The sequence below is a fragment of the Bipolaris maydis genome (genome assembly GCF_028858645.1).
Source record: "Bipolaris maydis strain C4 unplaced genomic scaffold PSV08scaffold_14, whole genome shotgun sequence".
Classification (NCBI taxonomy): domain Eukaryota; kingdom Fungi; phylum Ascomycota; class Dothideomycetes; order Pleosporales; family Pleosporaceae; genus Bipolaris; species Bipolaris maydis.
The window spans coordinates 667,517-684,788 of NW_027093870.1; the positions used below are offsets into that span (position 1 = coordinate 667,517).

The following is a 17,272-nucleotide window of genomic DNA, read 5'->3' on the forward strand; positions in this document are numbered from 1 at the left end:
AAGACATCGATTTGCGAATCAGAGCAATTACAATGAAAGAAAACGAACATAGCTAGCGGCATTAATAGCATATCGGTAGAACAAATCAAAGAACACTAATTCCATTCAACTGTTAAAATACTTCGGCGATGCAAACACGCCCAAATAGTACGAAGGTGCTTTCCTAAAGCACCAACTCTATTGTCACATGTACCACTTAGCGTGGGGTATGGAAATTTTCCACAACCCAGTCGTCACCTGGAATGTATCTAGTTGGGTTCGGCCGCGCACATTCAATCTCTGTCCGAGTAGGTATTCGACATCAATCTACTCGACCAACCCATGCTATTCTTATCACTAAGAGAAACTGGGTTTAACACCATCACAGCATCGTGGCGTACCGACAACCTCCCTTTGTAGATCACATTCCCTTAGTATCGCTCCAAATCGTTCCATATCCACGTACTAGGTGCTCTCTGTACCTCCAATCATTTACTCCATTCTGTCACCTGCTACAAACATCACGAATCTTGACACGTCCTGTCAACTGCACCAAGCGTAAGCACTAACATTATCGCATTCATCACCGTGGTATTCCACGAACACAATAACTGGAGCTAAATTTGACTCCAATGGCTTTGCGACTACGTAAGTCTCACCACATCTCAATGACTGGTGGCGCGTTTTCGCAACGTGACACGAGAGACCTTGAATGACTACAATTCAGCCACTGAGAGACGGTGGCGTTCTTTGGGGTGGTAGAGCGGCGGTGCGTGCATATCGGTTTCGCGTTGCCTGAGCTTGAAGCGAGAGTCTCGCGTGGCGAGTATGCGAATAAGACAGGTTACACCAGTAGGGTCTTCTTTCTTACTGCTGGTCTCTGGAAATATGACATTTTGCCACTGCCACATCCCCTCAGCAGCAAGCACTGTTACTGCCAGTTCACCAAGCCTTGCGGCTCCCGGCGCGGTCCAAATGCTTGTACAGGAGACTGTCATCGACTTAGCGATACTGGTGGGGCGAAAACTAATTGCAGGGGCGCAATTCGGCAATAAGGTTCTCGCTAGGGGATTACCGTTTTGACTATCTTCGTAGAGGCGTCCACTTCGCGTTTCCAGTACCCCACCCACCCGAGTCCCTGAACCACTTTCCCTACAGTCAACACTGATATTCTTTGTTCACAATAGCATTTTACGGTCGTATTCTATGGAGAAAACGCCCCATAAAGAAGATTGGTCCAGCAGTTAAATCCGTCGCTGACCAGCCCACGATAAACAACCTCGGTATGCTAATCCCCGTCTGGTAAAGGTCAATCTCAATCCCGATGCCTCAAACTTATGGCGTCTATGGCCCAAACCCAAGGGTCGCGGCGATCCTCGTTTATTGCCGACAATGATCTGCCCTATAGCGCTCGCTAGTCTAAATCTATCCTGAAACAATAGACATTATCCCCACGTCTTTCTTTAGCAACTAATTGTTTCGACACGAAAAGGGTTCACCTCCAATCAAGCAGTACATGACCTCCTGAATTTTCAGAAAATTTCTGCCGTGGGACGGTTTTGTATTTGAAAAACGGCGTCAAATACTTCTGGAATGGTGGTTTCCGGCAACGCATCATGTATGCTCTAAGCTGACGGCAGAGATACACAACACAACCGCCATTGGATGTTGGCGAGTAAGACGCTGCTAACTCAAGCTCCCAAACATGCCCAGCTCGTAGCATGAGGTAGGTTGTTGCAATCACACTGCATGTCCAAAGACGATCTGCGCATCGGCTGCCCTTTGCTGGACTGCAAGCATGCGTTACCATATTGGAAACATGTTAGTGGGTAACGGTTCTTCAAAAAACAGCGGGTCGTTCTCATCGCCTGACTAGTGGCCCGTCAGATCTGTTTCTATTTCAGAATTCTCTCTAAAGCTTACCCTCAAGCTTCAGGGTTCGGACGTAGATCTACTCGTGCTATGTCATGGATGAAAATTAATCGTGAGTACTACCCCTGCGGCCGTCCGAAAGATCTCGCTAGGTATAAGTAGATGAGCCTCAGACATCCTTTGGATTTGGAATCAACACTATTACAGTCGTTCATTGCCTCGCTTTACAGCTTCTTCCAGTCATTCCAACCTCCCATCCCAGAACAATCGTTTAGTCACGATCGTGGTTTTTACCTCGCATACCTAATGTATATTCGCAACATTCTGGTCTCTGGCCTAGTGGCTGCCAGTACAGTGCAAGCCTACAACAATGACACATTTGGCGAAGATGAAAAGTGGATAGTAGCAGATCCAGCTCCAGTACAAAAGCGACAACTCATCAACGTCTTCGGCCTCATCAGCAGCTTCTTCGGCGGCGGCAACCAACAAGATTCAAGCCAGTGCCCTGCCATCTGGACCCAAATATCTGCCACTCTTACCCAACAATTCTCCGCAAACGGCGAATGCACAGATGCCGCCCGGGCCGCCATCCGAGCTGCTTTCCACGACTGCTTCCCAGGAGCCTGTGACGGCTCTCTCATCCTAGCCAACGAATGCGCACAAGCCCCAAGCCGCGCTCTCCAGGGCTTCTGCAGTAACCTGGCAGGCGTAGCCTCGCAAACCAACGTCGGCGTCGGCGATCTCATCCAATTCGCAGCCGCACACGCCATCAAGACATGTCCTGAAGGTCCCACCGTTCCTGTGCGAATCGGACGACAAGACTCTAGCCGCGAAAACGACTGGAGAATACTACCACGAGGTGATGCCAGAGGAAACGATATCGTCAGGTTGTTCTGTAAGTTTCCCTCCAAACAGTTCTTTTTTTTTTTCCTAAAAAAACACTCTTCTAACAAAACATATAACAGCCTCAAAAGGCTTCTCCCCCGTCGACCTCGCCGCCCTCCTCGGCGCTCACTCAACCGCCAAACAGCAATTCTTCGATCCCTCCCAAGCCGGCGCCGCTCTCGACTCCACCCCAGGTGTCTGGGACATCAAGTACTACACAGAGACTCTGCGGGGAAACGCGCCTTTTACTCTCCCCGCTGATAGGAACGTTGCGAGGAATCCGGCGACGGCGCTGGCTTTTGCGCGGTTTGGGGTGGATAAGAAGGCGTGGGATGACGCGTTTGTTGTGGCTATGGTCAAGATGGGCATGATGGGTGTGACGAATCGGAATATGATTGATTGTACGAGTGCGTTGCCCAAGACAAGTGCTTCGAAGAGGGAGGTTAAGGAGAAGAGGGTTTCGGGGAGGTTTACGTGGTAAGGTGGTGTAAGGGGGGGATTGAGTTGAAGCCTGATGTTCAATACGCGTCACGATATTCTGTGTGTATTAAGGCTTTTCTTTTTCTCTTGTCGTTATGTTATATGTTTCTGTTTCACGATATATATTTAATGATACCATTGCGCTTGGGAGATGGAAGGGGTTTGTGTTTGTAAGAAGTACAGTATTACAAAAAATCAGTGTTTGGTCCATGAAAGTTCCTAGGTTGAGATTGATAACAATTCAGTGACCAATGTGACACTTCATCGCCCTCCCATAACCCATCTGAAACAACTAGGCTGAGGACCAGAGTATCAACTGTAGATTGTTCTCTCCGACAAAAAAGGTCACTGACATGCATCTATATCTGCGTTGTTAACCTCTACGCTTTCTTTCCATGTCCTCTCTCTACCAACTTGAGAAACAGAGAACAATAAAATAAATTAGGCAACCATGCAAGATATAACTCATCATCTACCGGCAACCCCATCCCCACGCATTGCTCAGTACCCTTCCTCAACATTGCCTCATTTCCCACCCGTCTAAGTCTTACCTAAGCCTAAAAATTCCAGTCCAAAAACTTTCAACGGTACTAAAATAATGCAACCTTTTACTTCTTAAGCAGGACAACACAGATATACCAGAGAGAGAGGAAAAAGAGGAAAAACAATTATATACTCACAACCCAAAAACTTAAAAATCAAAAAATTACCCTTTATCCATTTCCCATAGACATACCATACATACATGCCTAGCCCTACTCCTCCCCCCCTCCCTCTACATTAATCCCCCCCCCCCCCCCCCCCCCCCTTTCCAATCCATTTCTTTCCTATCCAATCTCCAACTCTAATCCCCCAACCCCACGCACACACACCATGCACCCAGACCAAACCAAACCAAACCAAAGAAAAACCATGCGACTTAAAAAAAAGCAAGTTGAATTAACTAAAGTATAACAAAAGAGAAAAAAAAAGCGTGGGAGGGTGAATGGGGTAGAAAAGAAAGGAGGAGGGGGGGAAATAACGGGTATCCAAAGAATTTCCCCCAAGAAAGAATGATGACCACAAAAAAAGAAAAAGAGATATGTAGAAGCCGGGGTAACCAAAAAAAAGGGCGGGGAGGGGGGGGGGGGAGCGTACAAAGAGAAGGAACAGTACAACGAAGGAAAGGAGAAGAAAAAAAAAGGACAAGTTCCATCACACACACAAACCAAGAAGGTGTTTGCTAGTTAGATCGATAAGGGTGGTGGTACCTGATCAACTTGCTGGCAAAACTCACAAGAGAGAAAAAAACACACAACACACACACACACATTACGCTGCGCACAACCCCCCACCCCGTTCTCTTTCTCCTTTCCTATACAGGCCACACCTCCCCCCCTAACCAACCATCTACACCCTTATCCTTTAAATACTCAAGAAGAAGAAGAAGAAGAGCCCTTTGCCACCAAAGCCCCTCAATTTCTAAGAACAAGAGAATTACAAAAAAAATAATGTAATAAAAAAGTCTCAAAATTTTTACTCAGGCGGCGGCGTAGGCAAGTCCCTACCCTTGAGTTCTGGACTTGGGGGGTGAACAACCGTAACAGGGGTGGTGGGTGGGTTCTCTGCATCCATATCTGCGTCTTCGGTGGTAGTATTAGCAGTGGCCGTGGTACCGTCTATACTAGCGCTGCCACCGTCACCGCCGCCTTCTTCGGGTATAGCTGATGGGCTGAGGAGGCCATCTTCGGTTTTGGCAGAGGCGGCTTGTTGGCGGCGGTTGCGTCGCCGTTGACGTTCCGTGTCTGCGCTTTCTCTGCGGCGGCGCACGGATAGTGAGCCGTCTTTGTTGATGGAGGCGCCGGATTGGAGGCCCTCGAGCATGGCGGCGGCGCGGTCGGCAATGTCTGCTTCTGCGGCGTCCGAGGCAATGGCTGCGATGCCGCCGCTGGAGCTGGCTTCGCTTTCGGCGGTGTCGCTCGTGGGGCTGAGGAGCTTGCTCTTTTCGTCTGTTTCTTGAGACTTTTCTTTGTCGTCGTCTACGTTGACGCCGATTTCTGGCATCTTTTGGCCACTGGCCACGCGGACTTGGTGCCTATCCTTTAAGCGGGCACGACGACGGCGATCGCGTTGATCTCTTGCTTCTGGTTTCGCGGCACGCAACTTCTGGAGTAAATCGTCCATGGCGCCTGTAGAGGCAGGTGATTTGGGTGCGTCAGAGTCGGACAGTGCGTTGGGGGAGAGGGGGTTGGAGTTTTGAGCTTGCTTGCGGCGCATGGAGATTTCATTGCGGCGGTGCTGTTCCTCGAGTTGGATGTTCTTGTCTTTGGATTTCTGAAGCGAGTTAGCAACCAAATAAACGCAATATACCTATGATGGCCAAGTTTTCAACTGGCTGACTTACCTTCCACTCTTGAACAAAGTTGGCCAGCTTGGCAAAGAAATCTCTTCTGGCACTCTCGTCGCTTGGGTCTTCTCCATAGAACGCCATGATGTCGTCGTAGCTCTTCTGCATATCCTCAAGGAATACCTGCAATTGCTCCGCCTTCCTTCTCGCCTCCTTCATGTGTCTCTGCACGACAATTGATACCTTATCTTCAGGGTGGAACTTGGTGGGATCTGAGAGGTTACCAGAGTCGAGCGACATTTGGACGTTCTTGATGTTGTCAATGTACTTCTTGGCGTCGTTTTGCAGTTGTTCAACGTTAATCTTTTGCGCCGTCACGACACCGCTGATCTCATCGGTGAAACCTTCCCATCCAGAGTATTGGTTGCGCACAATTCTCTCGACAACATCGGCAAACGTAGACTCGTTCTTGTCGTCCTTGAGCATACCCAATCGACCAAGAGTGGACAGCTTGAAACCGCTCGCTTGCTTGTTGGCATCGTTCATGAAGTTACCAATATCGAGAATAAGACCCAGGACGCTGATCAAACTAGACGAATCTCTCAAGCTCTCCGACACGCGCGAGATCTCCAGAAGCTTGTTGGATATTTCTTCGTACTCGGCTTCGAACGTACGAGTGAGTGTAAGCGCCCTCATCCTACTCTTCCAGTAATGATGGAGCTCGTAAGCTGTGTAAAGATAAATTTGATCTTCTCTGGTTAGTTCGCTTGGATCTTGCTCGCGTTTACTGTCGTGGGCATTAGGTCCGGTCCAGTCCTTGGAGTAGGGAGCCATGAGTTTGGCAGTGTTGTCAGGAATATCGCACAAGTCGTTCTTCTGTAAGAAGTCCATGGTAACGGGGTCGTCTAGAATCTTGCTGTCGCAGTGGATAATCATGCGTACAATTTCCTCGACGCCATAAGACGAGAACTTGGCCATACTGATCTGGAAGTTTTGCATGAGGTCGCGGGAAATAATCTGCTTCTTTTCGTCCTTCTTGCCACCCTTCTTGCCAATCGCCTTGATCTCCTTGGCCAAGAACAGTTTCTCGACCTCCTCCAAGACACCCTTTCTCGCAAGCTCTTGATACTTCTCTTCCTTTTCTTCTGAAGTAAGACCACGCGTGGCCCACACTGTTGTGGTGGGTTGGTCGACCTTGTCCCAATGAAGAGCTTTGAGCTTCTTCTTAGGCCGGGGTCCAGACAGGGCAAATTGTTGGGCGGCACCAAAGCCAGGCGCTTTGGGAAGGAAACCAGGCATCTTGGCACCTGGCATTGGTGGAGGTGGCGGCGGTGGTGGCATGCTGCCGCCCGGCATAGGGGGTGGTGGAGGAATGCCTGCTTTGAAACCAAGTTTGCCCGGAGGCGGTGGTGGCGGTGGAGGAGGAGGAGGAGGGGGCGGGGGAGCTCCTGTAGTGCCAGGCATAGGGGGTGGTACGGGTATGTTGGTAGGGAATCCAAGAGCACCAGGTGGAGGAGGTGGAGGTGGAGGCGGAGCTCCAGCAGCTTTCGATGCATCACCATCGGCTGGTGTCTTTGGTGAGTTGGAGTCAAGGCTTGGGTGGGATGGACCGGTAGTAACGCCATCGCCATTGTCTTCTGCATCGGAGTCGTCGTATCGCTTGACGTTGGAGGTAATGTCGGCCATAAGGGCATTGGCTGTGGATGCGCTGAGCTTGGGCTTGTGCATTTGGATAAGACGGGGCTTCTCAATAACAACATCGTCATCATCCATCTCAGAGAACTCAGCATCGTCGCCATTCTGACCGGGAAGACCAGGAAGGGGTTTCCTGCGTGGTACTCCACTCTTGGCACGTACCGACCCGAATGAGGTCGGTTGAAGACCTCCATAGCCTTGTTCGGGTATGACTGGCACGTCGCCCTCCATCTTTTCTCGCAACTCCCTGAGCTTCTCACTGGGCTGCAAGTTCAGAGTCCTGCCTTCCAGAGTGGCTTGGGTCCTGGCTCTCTGAAGCTGAATCTCCAATCTGTTCATCAGACGTTCACGATCCATAATGCCTTGCATTTGAGCAGGGTCCGTAGCACCGAGGCCGTCTTTGCCAGACTTCTTCGCTGCTGACGCTGCAACATCCTGGGCATCTCTAAGCATCAGGTACAGTTCACGCGTCTCCAGTTCGTTTCGTTGCAGCTCTTGTGCTCGTATCCTCTGCATCTCGGCAAGTTCCGCCTTCATCGACTCGACCTGTCTGCCACGGAGCTCAATGATGCGTTCTTGCTCTGACAGCTGTTTCTGGAGCTTCGACACCAAGCCGTCAGCCCCCAGCTCGAGTTGTGCCTTCATCTCATCACGCTCCGCAATGGCCGAGTCTGCAATCTGGCGTGCTTCGACAGCCTCATCGCGTACTTGGCGGGCTTCGGAATCGGTATACAGCTTGTCAAGCAAAGACTGAACAGTAAAGTTCAAACTCTGCTTCAGATCCATGTCTGGCAGTCTGCGGTCCATAGCCACATAACTGAGCATTTGATCTACCAATTGGAACATGCGTAACCGGTCTTCGCTCTCCGTATCCCGCATCAGCAACAGATGTTGCATGGCTGACGTGAAGTAATCCTGTGCCCTGGTTCCACTAATCTTGCTCATGATGGCGTCTGTGATTTGCAGAGGGTCGTTGAGATCCTTGGTCTCGCCCTCGACATTGTCCATCATGGAGCTGTTCTCCTTTTGGAGGAAGTCTTCATAGTCGACGGCTTCATTTTCGAGATAGTGCTCGATTTGCTTGTCAATGACGTCGTACTGGAAGCCCTCCATCTTGTTGAAGATGCGCTTGATGCCACATGCTGTGAACTGAGCTCGCACGTGCATCCTAAGCTGGAGGTCACGCTCTGGCGCATCAACAATCATGTTGATGAGGAAGAGGGTTGCGATGGCGTATTCCATGAGGAGGTTCTCTACACCAATTCCCCCACTGCGGACTTCGTCTGATGCGCCGACCATGGATCCCATCTTGCCACGGCCATCGACCGTGACCTCGACGATACGCATCCATGCATCGAAGCGGCTGTTTTCGCCATATTGTGATTTGAGGTTGTCGAGTGCTTGTAGCACTTTTTCATGTCCACTTCCGTTGCCCCAGTGGCACAAGAAAGTCAAGACATCCGAGACGAGTTTGCGTGTATTCAGTCGTGATGATATTAAAGAACCACATAGTGCCTGTATAATGGACGGGTGGTTCAGGGCGTTGTCGGCGCCGTATTTGTTGTTCATCAGCGCCTTCAGACACTTGATGATCTCGTATTCGCGTTCCACATCGTTCTCTGCTTTTTGTGCAATGACGCTGGGCGGGGGTTGAGGCCCTGTGCCTTTTCTGCGGTTGATCTTGGCCAGGACGTTGGTGAGGGCGATTTGACCCTGGGCTTCGATGAAGCCCCTGACCCAGGCAATTGGCTGGGTTCTCAAGCTAATCTCCAAACTTGACATTTGCTTGATCGTTATTGAGTTGTCCATGACCTTTTTGACATACCACTCGGGGGATCCTTCTTCTTCTGCTCGTATTAAAATGTCTTGGTTCCCTACCATACCTCCGCCGCCACCGCCGCCGCCGCCTCCATATGTTATCCGCTGCGTCTGGCGCTTCTTCTCTTCATGTTTGAATTCGGCAAGCTTGTCCTGGTACACAAGTGTCCACTTCTTGTCAATCTTGTATGCCTCCATCTGCCGCCGCGCCTGTTCTGGTAAACTCTTCCATCCTCGCTTGACCATGAGGTTCATAAACTCTTTCTCGACGATGTGGTCGGGGGGCCGTTGTATGCTGAGGGTATTTTGGGGAAACGAGGCCGTCGAGGCCGTTGGGGACGAGACATTGTAGTGCAGCAAGTGACGGTGCGAGTCGCGGGGAGTGGATGCGGCGGTGGGCAGGAGGCTGCCAGGATCAAGGCCTACGGACGAAAATGTCGACTGCGAGGAGTTTTGGGGGTAGAAGGTGTTGCTAGCACGCGACCTGGAGTCGTTGCTGTAGACGCTGGCCTGGTCGGACGAGGTGCGCGAGAAGCTGGCGTCGTTTTGGGGGTACTGGGGATAGGAGCCGTCTCTGCTGCTGCCGCGAGCGCCCCATTGCTGCATCGAGACGCCACGGTCGCCCGGGTTGCTCGAGGCAATGGTGGTGTGCGACGAGTGCGGCGGGGGCCTAGGCGGGCCCTGGTTTGGGTAGCCGTTGGGAGGCATGTTGGTGCCGGTGAAGACGGGGTACTGGTGGAAGTCGCCGCCGCCCTTGTTCAGGTGGTGTGGCAGCGGTTCGCCCGACTTGAAGTTGTCGTCTCGGGGCGAGTCAATGGATGACACGGGGCCTGCTCGCGCAAAGATGCCCTCCGCGGTCATGGACACGGGCCTCTGGTCTATGGACGCGCCGCCGATGGAATGTCTTTGCGAGTGGCGGGACGACTGGGAGCCGTATGAACTGCCCGGGGGGCTGTCGATCGAAGACGAGGCAGTATGCTTTGAATCGCTGCCGCCCTTCTCCTTGTCCTTGTGCAGACGGCGTCCGAAGAACTTGCCGGCGGAAGATTGCCGACCCTTGCCATCCATCCCTATAGCGAGATTCTGTGCCCAATGCAGCCGACCTGGAGCGCGCCGCCCGGCGAGTGCTCCGTTCCCCTCGGTGCAGGTGCACTACCGCCACTCGCGAACTCTGGCGACACGGGGCAAGCGATGGCAGGCCGTGACTGCGGTTGAGCGTACGAGTCCAGCGAGGCTGCGGGGCTTTTGCTTTTGGGGCGTTGAAGTAATAGGGAATCCCTTTGAGGGGAGGGGGGGGAGGGGGTCTCTGTGGTGGGCAATGCGGCTGCAGGTCAGTCGCGGGAAGTTGCCGAGTACTAGCGCCTCCTCCTGAAGAGAGAAGCGCGCCACAACGCCCAACTGGGCCGGGGTGGGTAGACGAAGAGGATGGGCGTATGTCGCAGTGTTGCTGCCACGGTGCGTATGTGTGGGCGGGAGTAGGCCCAGGACGGGCGCTTGGGCTGGGATGCTACATGTATGTACTGTGTATGTTTGTGTGCATGTAGTGTGTATGTAGTGTGTACGTAGTGTGTATGCAGCCAAGTGAGTATACAGACATGCTAGGACAAGATCCATACACGCGACCCAGGGCCAAAACGCACTCCTGGTTACAGCGCACAGAGGGCCGCTCCGCAACTGTCTCGTCCGTGTAAGTATGTGCGTGGGCGGCATGGCCTGAGGCCCGCCCGCCCTGGCCCCGACGTTCTCCTGAGACGTGCGCAGTGTCCGTGTGGGCGTGGCGCCATAGCCCGCAGTTTGCAGGCACAGTCAAGTAAGTAGGGAGCCCCCGAGGCCCATCCGCAACCCTTCATTCTCCCATCCTGCCCCCCCAAAGCCCAGAAGGCGTTTGTCCGTTGCGCGGGTCCAAAGTGAGCTGTGGCGCAGCAGGCACCCACCCAACCACCGCCTGCATAGCCGCCTGTCGCTTGTCACACCTCTCTGACGTCTCTGGCCCCTCGTGTCTCAGCGACCCGGATCCGTGGCCGGCCTAGAGACAGTCGCAGTCCCGCGTCGCCCGCACGCGTCTTCGCCCACTAGACCTCTCTCTCTACATACACACATGCCTCTGCAGTCATGACGGGCTCGACGCATTTCTTAAAGGTGAGTGGGACAGTCTACTACACTGCTACACATACAAGCACCCTGCATAAGTACATATATATATATATATATATATATATATACATATAGACGTGCCATGGCTGACAACACCAACCTCCCCCCAAAGACCATTCTCGTGCCGCTCTTCCTCGCCGCCATCCTCTATGTCCTGCTCGCCCTCATCATCCTGCCCTTTGTGCGCCGCCACCGCAGCCGCTACAGCCAGTACCTGCCCGTTACCCCAGGCGTCACCGACTTCCCAACCTCTTGGCGCACAAAACTCTCAGACGCCCTCTATGGCCTGTTTGCGCCTTCGACCTGGGTGAGACAGCGCGGCCTCGTCCACGGAAACAGCCAGAACGACGACGAGCTCTTTGACGACGAAGAGGGCGAGGGCATGGTCGGCTTCGACCCCATTGACGACAGGAGGAGAGAGGCCCTCGAGCAGCGCCGAAGCATCATGGACGACGAGATTCGTCTTGGCAGGGACCTTGAGGAAGGCTTCAAGGACGACAGCGAGGATGAGAGCGATGCCGACACCCGCCCTTCTCGCTCACGCGACCACCCATGACACCACTGCTTCTACTGCCAAATCTCACAAAAGACACACCTTCTTCTTCACTTTGCTTTCACCTATAATCTGATTTCCCTTTCCTTGGCCTCGTCCCGTTTTCCTAGCAAACACAAACACCAACTCATGCCCATGTTAAAAGGCTTTACAAAAAAAAGGCCAAGTTTGCACAAACCATACACATCCGCTTAGACATCACTTGTCGGGAAATATGCATAGACTTTCAGTGAATATATTCATATACATGGGTGGGCGGGTCATTGCATCCAACGCCCTGATAACTAAAAGGAAATTCGTCCCAAATCGCTCAAAATGGTCGCTAGCCTGCCGAACATGCCAATGTGGCCCGTTTACTTGCGCTGACCGTACGCCTTGGTCGCATACTCGCCCTTGTGTACGATAAGGTCCTCGGGCCGGTAGTTGTGGCGGCCGGAGAAGTACTCGTCCAGGATGGCCTTGGTGCCGTCGGCGTAGCGCTGCAGTCATCATCAGTCTCATCCTTGCTGGAACTCTATCTCTCAATCGTAATCTTACCTTCTGTGCGTCGATCGAGGTACCGGACATGTGGGGAACCATGGCGTTGCCGCCGCCCCATGGGTTGGTGGCATAGCGGAGTGGGTGGTCCTTGGGGGCGGGCTGAGGGAACCAGACATCACCACCGTATCCACGGAGGTGGCCGTCCTTGAGAGCCTGTGCGACATCCTCCTTGACAACAATAGCACCACGGGCAGTGTTGACCAGCCATGAGCCCTTCTTCATCTTGGAAATGAGCTCCTTGTTGAAGAGACCCCGTGTCTTCTCGTGCAGCGGGCAGTTGATGGTGACAACGTCGCACTGAGCCAGCATCTCCTCGAGGTTCTCAACACGGCGGCAGCCAATCTCCTTCTCCTTCTCGGCAGACAGAGGCTGATAGTCAAAGTACAGCAGCTCCTTGCAGTCGAAAGGCTTGAGACGGCGGAGCACACGCTCTCCGATACGTCCGACAGCAACGGTTCCGACAACCTTGCCCTCGAGGTCGTACTCGTTCTTAGCGACCTCAGCAACGTTCCATTCACCCTTGGCAATCTGCTCGTGGGCGGGGACAAAGTTGCGGACGAGAGCCAGGATGGTCATGACAACGTGCTCGGCGACCGAGACGACGTTGGAGCCAGTAACCTCGGCGACGGTGATACCGCCATTTGTCTTGTTCGCAGCGTTGAGGTCGACGTGGTCAGATCCGATACCAGCAGTAACGGCAAGCTTCAGGTTCTTGGCCTTGGCGAGACGCTCTGCGGTAAGGTAACCGGGGTGGAAACTGTTGATCCCCGAGCAATTAGCCGAAACGTTCCCTCACATCATGGTGTTTGCATTACTAGTGCATGGCGACAGCGAGCTTGACGCGTGCTGGTGGGGCCGCCCTAGCGGGCACTGCGGGGTAGCTCTGACGTACGGAGTGGTAATGATAACCTCTGCATCCACAAGGTGCTTGTCGAACTCGGAGTCCTCGCCCTCCTTGTTGGATGTGGTTACCAGCTCGTGGCCTTGCTCCTCAATCCATTTCCTGATGCCCAGCTCGTTCTCAGTGGTACCGAGAAGCTGGGGCTCCTGCTCGGCGTGGATGCCACCCTACCGTCACTGTTAGACCGAGCACCAAAAAGGGGTTCCAATTGGCAAAACCTTACATCGTAAAGGACGAGAAGAACTTTTCCCTGTTGTGAAGCGGTCGCGGTCAGCGTTCTGAAAGCATTGGGTTGTCGCAGCGACGAAGTCAATCGGGGTCCGGCGCGAGCGCTGAGGAGGGACGAGGCAGGGCGGGCAAGACGCGAGGCAGCACGGGCAAATACCATTTTGAATTGTTGGGCTTGTGAGATGCAAAGACTCGAGGTTCCCAAGTGAAGATATATAGTAAAATCCTAGGCGGAATAGGTCAAGGTACGTGTTCCTGACGCAACATCAGTAAGCCACATGCGGTTCTGCTACAAGGAGCAGGACAAAAAGAGGGGGTGCGTGGGTCGCAATACCTCTTGCGTGCCCGAGTGACGTCTCTGGCAATACGGAAGATACGGAAGACGATTGATCGTGAGATCTATGTACAAAACGAGGTTGATGTGATGAGGAAGCAATTGAGGGGTCGTGAGGGGGCTCATTATATATCCTCCGCTCGTCCCCACCACGCGTGTTGTTGGCTTTCGCTCTTTGGGTCGTGGGCCCCGAGTCTGAACTCAGCTGGCCCTTTCCCCCACTTGGTTCAATGCGACACGGTGCGCGCAAAGAGAGGCTGGGCCAGGAGCAGCGCCTGCGGGTACGACGGTCGTGTTTGGCAATTACTTCGCATTGCGCCGGGTGCGGGGTCGCATCCAATGGCGCGAACCAGGTCGAAGATGCGCCAGGGCCGGGCACTAGCAGTTGATTCCCTATTCTGGCATCGTGAAGCCTCGCGCGAGAGACGGGTAGCATGCATAGTAGTCAATGGGACCAAGTGGGCCAATGCAATTGCTCCGTTGCCGGAGCAGCTGCCCGACGTCGATGGCACGCATGTGCAGGTGCGTAAATCGAGCCTCGTCTTGGACCTAAGGCATCTTACACGCGCGTACGCTAGTGCTCCGTCTCGTCAGCCTCCAAGGCCTTGATCGAGGGGTTGTGGGGCTATCCATGTATGCAGTTACCCCTCCAATGCAAGTAAGCTGTGTGTTTGGCTGCATACACAGTGGGCTGGTCCCCTGGTCATTGAGCTGGGTACTGGTGTCTACGTGTGTACAAGGGAAATAATTGCGTCCAGTATACCATGGCCGTTGTGACTGGCGCCACGAGTGGTTATCCTGAGCTCCGTGGACACGACGTGTAGTGGGGGTGTAAGTGTGGAATAGGCGCAGTGCTGGCACACCCAACTCCATATCGAGTGTGATGTCGCGGCCAAGCCGATCCAGACGACCGAAACCCAAAATGCCGTCCCGCGGCAGACGCAAATGGGGCTACCCCTCGCGGTCGAGTCTCGCCTTTCTGCGGCTGCGAGTTGTCGCCGCCAAAAGCCGAACGAAGCTCGCAGCAAAGTAGGACGACGGTCGGTGTTTACCTCGTTCCCTCCGAGTTTCGGTGCTCAGCGCCCGGAGATGCTTCTTATCTTTCGGCCGAAACACGGCGCCGACACCACTTTGCCTGCCCCTCCTAAATCCAGCAACCGGCAATTCGTGCTAAACCCACATCGCCAGCTGACGCTACGCATTGCTTCTCCCGATTCAGTAGACTGATCCCGCAGCTTGCTAGTCTTCAGCTTACAGGAGCATTACAAGGTGCACATATCCCGTTCTTGGGCTGCAATGGAAAGTCCTGCCTCTCCCACGCCTCGTCCTTCGGTCGTGTCTTCGTTTATGTGGTGTTTCGTACCTTCCTCAAGTCGAATGGCACTCACCCGCAAAGTGGCAAATCGCTTCACAATATCCACTGTGGACACATGGTTCGAGCATTGTCTCCTGCCAGCCATTCGCGGCCCTGCACTGGTCTCCATGACGAGCTCACCGCTGAGCATCCTGGGCACGCTCCATGTCTGTTGATTTTTCAAGAATGACTGCCCCCTTTCATGTACCTGAACTGCGCAAAGTCGACCACATGGCCTCTACTCTGCGCTCTAGGCCACCAGTTTTCCGCTGACTCCACAACCAAAATACTATCATCTCCGTATAGTGCAACAACTTGAGGAGAATTTATAACCGATCCATGCATAATTGTAAAAGAGCCTGATATGGTTATTGGAACAAACACCACATACAAGAAGATTTTGATTGTCCAGGAAAGGGAGACTTTGAGGTAAAGTCTAATGGAACCCAACTGATAGTCAAGATTACAGTGGTTTGTGATCATTCACAATGTTTACAAGTCCTCAAACATATCAATGCTTCTCTTGTAACATGGTTACAGCTTGGGCAACCACAACCCACCAGTTACAAACTCTGCAGCAGCACCATGAATGCTCCACAGAAGCGTAAGAACGACGATACATGTCCATCCCGGAAACGGGTTGACCGTACGGTTCTTGACAATCCAGCAGAATTTACGGTTCCTGAAATTCCAGCAGAATCTACAGTTCTCGATACTCCAGCGGAATTTACAATTTCCGACAGCCCGACAGAATCCACTGACAAGTCTACAGGAGGACGCCCAGAAGTCACAAGTGCTCGAGGAGACGTCATCCTTGAGCCTATCGAAACATCTGGACAGGGAACACGCAGGCTTTTGGTCTCGTCTGTGGTCCTCAGCCATGCCTCGCCGTTATTTTCTATCATGTTTTGCCGTAACTCCTATGCGGGTCACCCTTTGCCGACAAGTTCACCGCCTACTGTTCCACTTTCTGGCGATGATCCGAAATCGATTTTTTCTGCTATGCCTGATCACCCATTTCAAAACATTCCAGCTGCCAGACAAGCTGAAAATCACCGAGTTCGCCAATTTCGCATACGTTTGCCACAAGTACGGGTGCACGGAAGCTATCCAAACGCAGTCTTTGATTTGGTTTACCTTGCTTTTGCAGAATCCAGAGGATGCGGAGTTCGAGAAATTGATCCTTGCGACATACTTCCTCGATCTGCCCCAATCTTTCAACAAAGTCACACGAAGCATAATTTGAGATCGTTCAACTATCATGGACATCGCCACTGCTATGCAAGGTCACGAAAGACTACCGGTAGTCCTGTTCCAGGAAGTAAAAGCTGCTCAGATGCTGTGCCAGAAGCAAGTGGAGGAAGCACTCGACACTATTATCGATGAAAAGGACGTGTGCAACGCATTCAAGTTGCGTGTTGGCACTATATTCCATACGCTCGTATCCGGAGGAATGTGGCCTCTTGAACAGCAATCCATTAAGAAAATCAGGGATCAACTGGTGCAGGTTGGTACCCCTACTACCGAGACCCTGACCAAAATTTGCAAAAATGCCAATTGCAACTGTAAGTCGGCTATCTCTCTGAATGACAAGGCCATTCGTACGCTCGACCGGATGTATGCCGATGTCAAGGGCATGTGCCTCGATTGTACGCATACGAATGACTTCGCAACGCCCGAGTAAGATCGTCTTCTCCTTTGTCGCCTTTACGGTTGTCCAGGTAGCTAAATGGAATGCGATCGAGTGGCGTCACATGTTACCGGGCTATTGGACCGTTGCAGTTGCTGCTCTTCCATGATTTTGTGGGAAATTGCGGGCAACTGTCTCAAGTTTGTAGAAAGGTAGCGGTGTTGAGATTCTATCCATGGAGTTTGGCAGGTCATGGCTTTATTTTCCTAGGTATTAGGAGTCATTCAATTTGTGCATAGTTTTGAAATATCAACATTTTCCAAATTTACTTTTCCAAAGTAATTCCCTCAATTAGCTTTCTTTACTATGCAGATTACAAAAGTATGCCTTTAAACATCCCAAGAACCTCTTTTCTTTCATTCCCCACGATGACTAGCTTTTTCGCACGCAACATCACACCATCGAGTTCAGAAAATGGTCGCAGGACGCTAGCCCTCATGTCCATATCACGCCCGCTAACCGC

At 52.5% G+C, this 17,272-nt stretch overlaps 6 protein-coding genes across 6 annotated transcripts; 4 read left to right on the plus strand and 2 right to left on the minus strand.

Moving 5' to 3' along the window:
• Nucleotides 1–2,157: 2,157 nt before the first annotated feature.
• PSV08DRAFT_251086 (heme peroxidase) lies at nt 2,158–3,217 on the plus strand (the record flags this gene model as incomplete). The annotated part of the gene is made up of 2 exons (XM_014225181.1): nt 2,158–2,746; nt 2,817–3,217. The coding sequence occupies 2 exons, from the start codon at nt 2,158–2,160 to the stop codon at nt 3,215–3,217; spliced, it is 990 nt and encodes a 329-aa protein (XP_014080656.1).
• Nucleotides 3,218–4,731: 1,514 nt separating this feature from the next.
• PSV08DRAFT_412048 (uncharacterized protein) lies at nt 4,732–10,123 on the minus strand (the record flags this gene model as incomplete). The annotated part of the gene is made up of 2 exons (XM_014225182.1): nt 4,732–5,529; nt 5,600–10,123. The coding sequence occupies 2 exons, from the start codon at nt 10,121–10,123 to the stop codon at nt 4,732–4,734; spliced, it is 5,322 nt and encodes a 1,773-aa protein (XP_014080657.1).
• A 792-nt stretch (nt 10,124–10,915) lies between these two features.
• On the plus strand, nt 10,916–11,863 carry PSV08DRAFT_14596 (uncharacterized protein). The gene is made up of 2 exons (XM_014225183.2): nt 10,916–11,194; nt 11,322–11,863. Exons 1-2 carry the CDS (start codon nt 11,168–11,170, stop codon nt 11,763–11,765), a joined length of 471 nt encoding a protein of 156 aa, XP_014080658.1. The 5' UTR covers nt 10,916–11,167; the 3' UTR covers nt 11,766–11,863.
• PSV08DRAFT_380496 (D-isomer specific 2-hydroxyacid dehydrogenase) lies at nt 11,864–13,591 on the minus strand (the record flags this gene model as incomplete). Its single annotated transcript, XM_014225184.2, has 4 exons — nt 11,864–12,241; nt 12,300–13,059; nt 13,195–13,370; nt 13,427–13,591. 4 exons carry the CDS (start codon nt 13,589–13,591, stop codon nt 12,116–12,118), a joined length of 1,227 nt encoding a protein of 408 aa, XP_014080659.1. The 3' UTR covers nt 11,864–12,115.
• Nucleotides 13,592–15,704: 2,113 nt separating this feature from the next.
• Nucleotides 15,705–16,365, plus strand: PSV08DRAFT_355538 (uncharacterized protein; the record flags this gene model as incomplete). The annotated part of the gene is made up of 2 exons (XM_066092917.1): nt 15,705–16,079; nt 16,153–16,365. 2 exons carry the CDS (start codon nt 15,705–15,707, stop codon nt 16,363–16,365), a joined length of 588 nt encoding a protein of 195 aa, XP_065948212.1.
• Nucleotides 16,366–16,398: 33 nt separating this feature from the next.
• Nucleotides 16,399–16,803, plus strand: PSV08DRAFT_365379 (uncharacterized protein; the record flags this gene model as incomplete). Its single annotated transcript, XM_014225187.1, has 1 exon — nt 16,399–16,803. One exon carries the CDS (start codon nt 16,399–16,401, stop codon nt 16,801–16,803), a length of 405 nt encoding a protein of 134 aa, XP_014080662.1.
• Between the last annotated feature and the right edge of the window lie 469 nt (nt 16,804–17,272).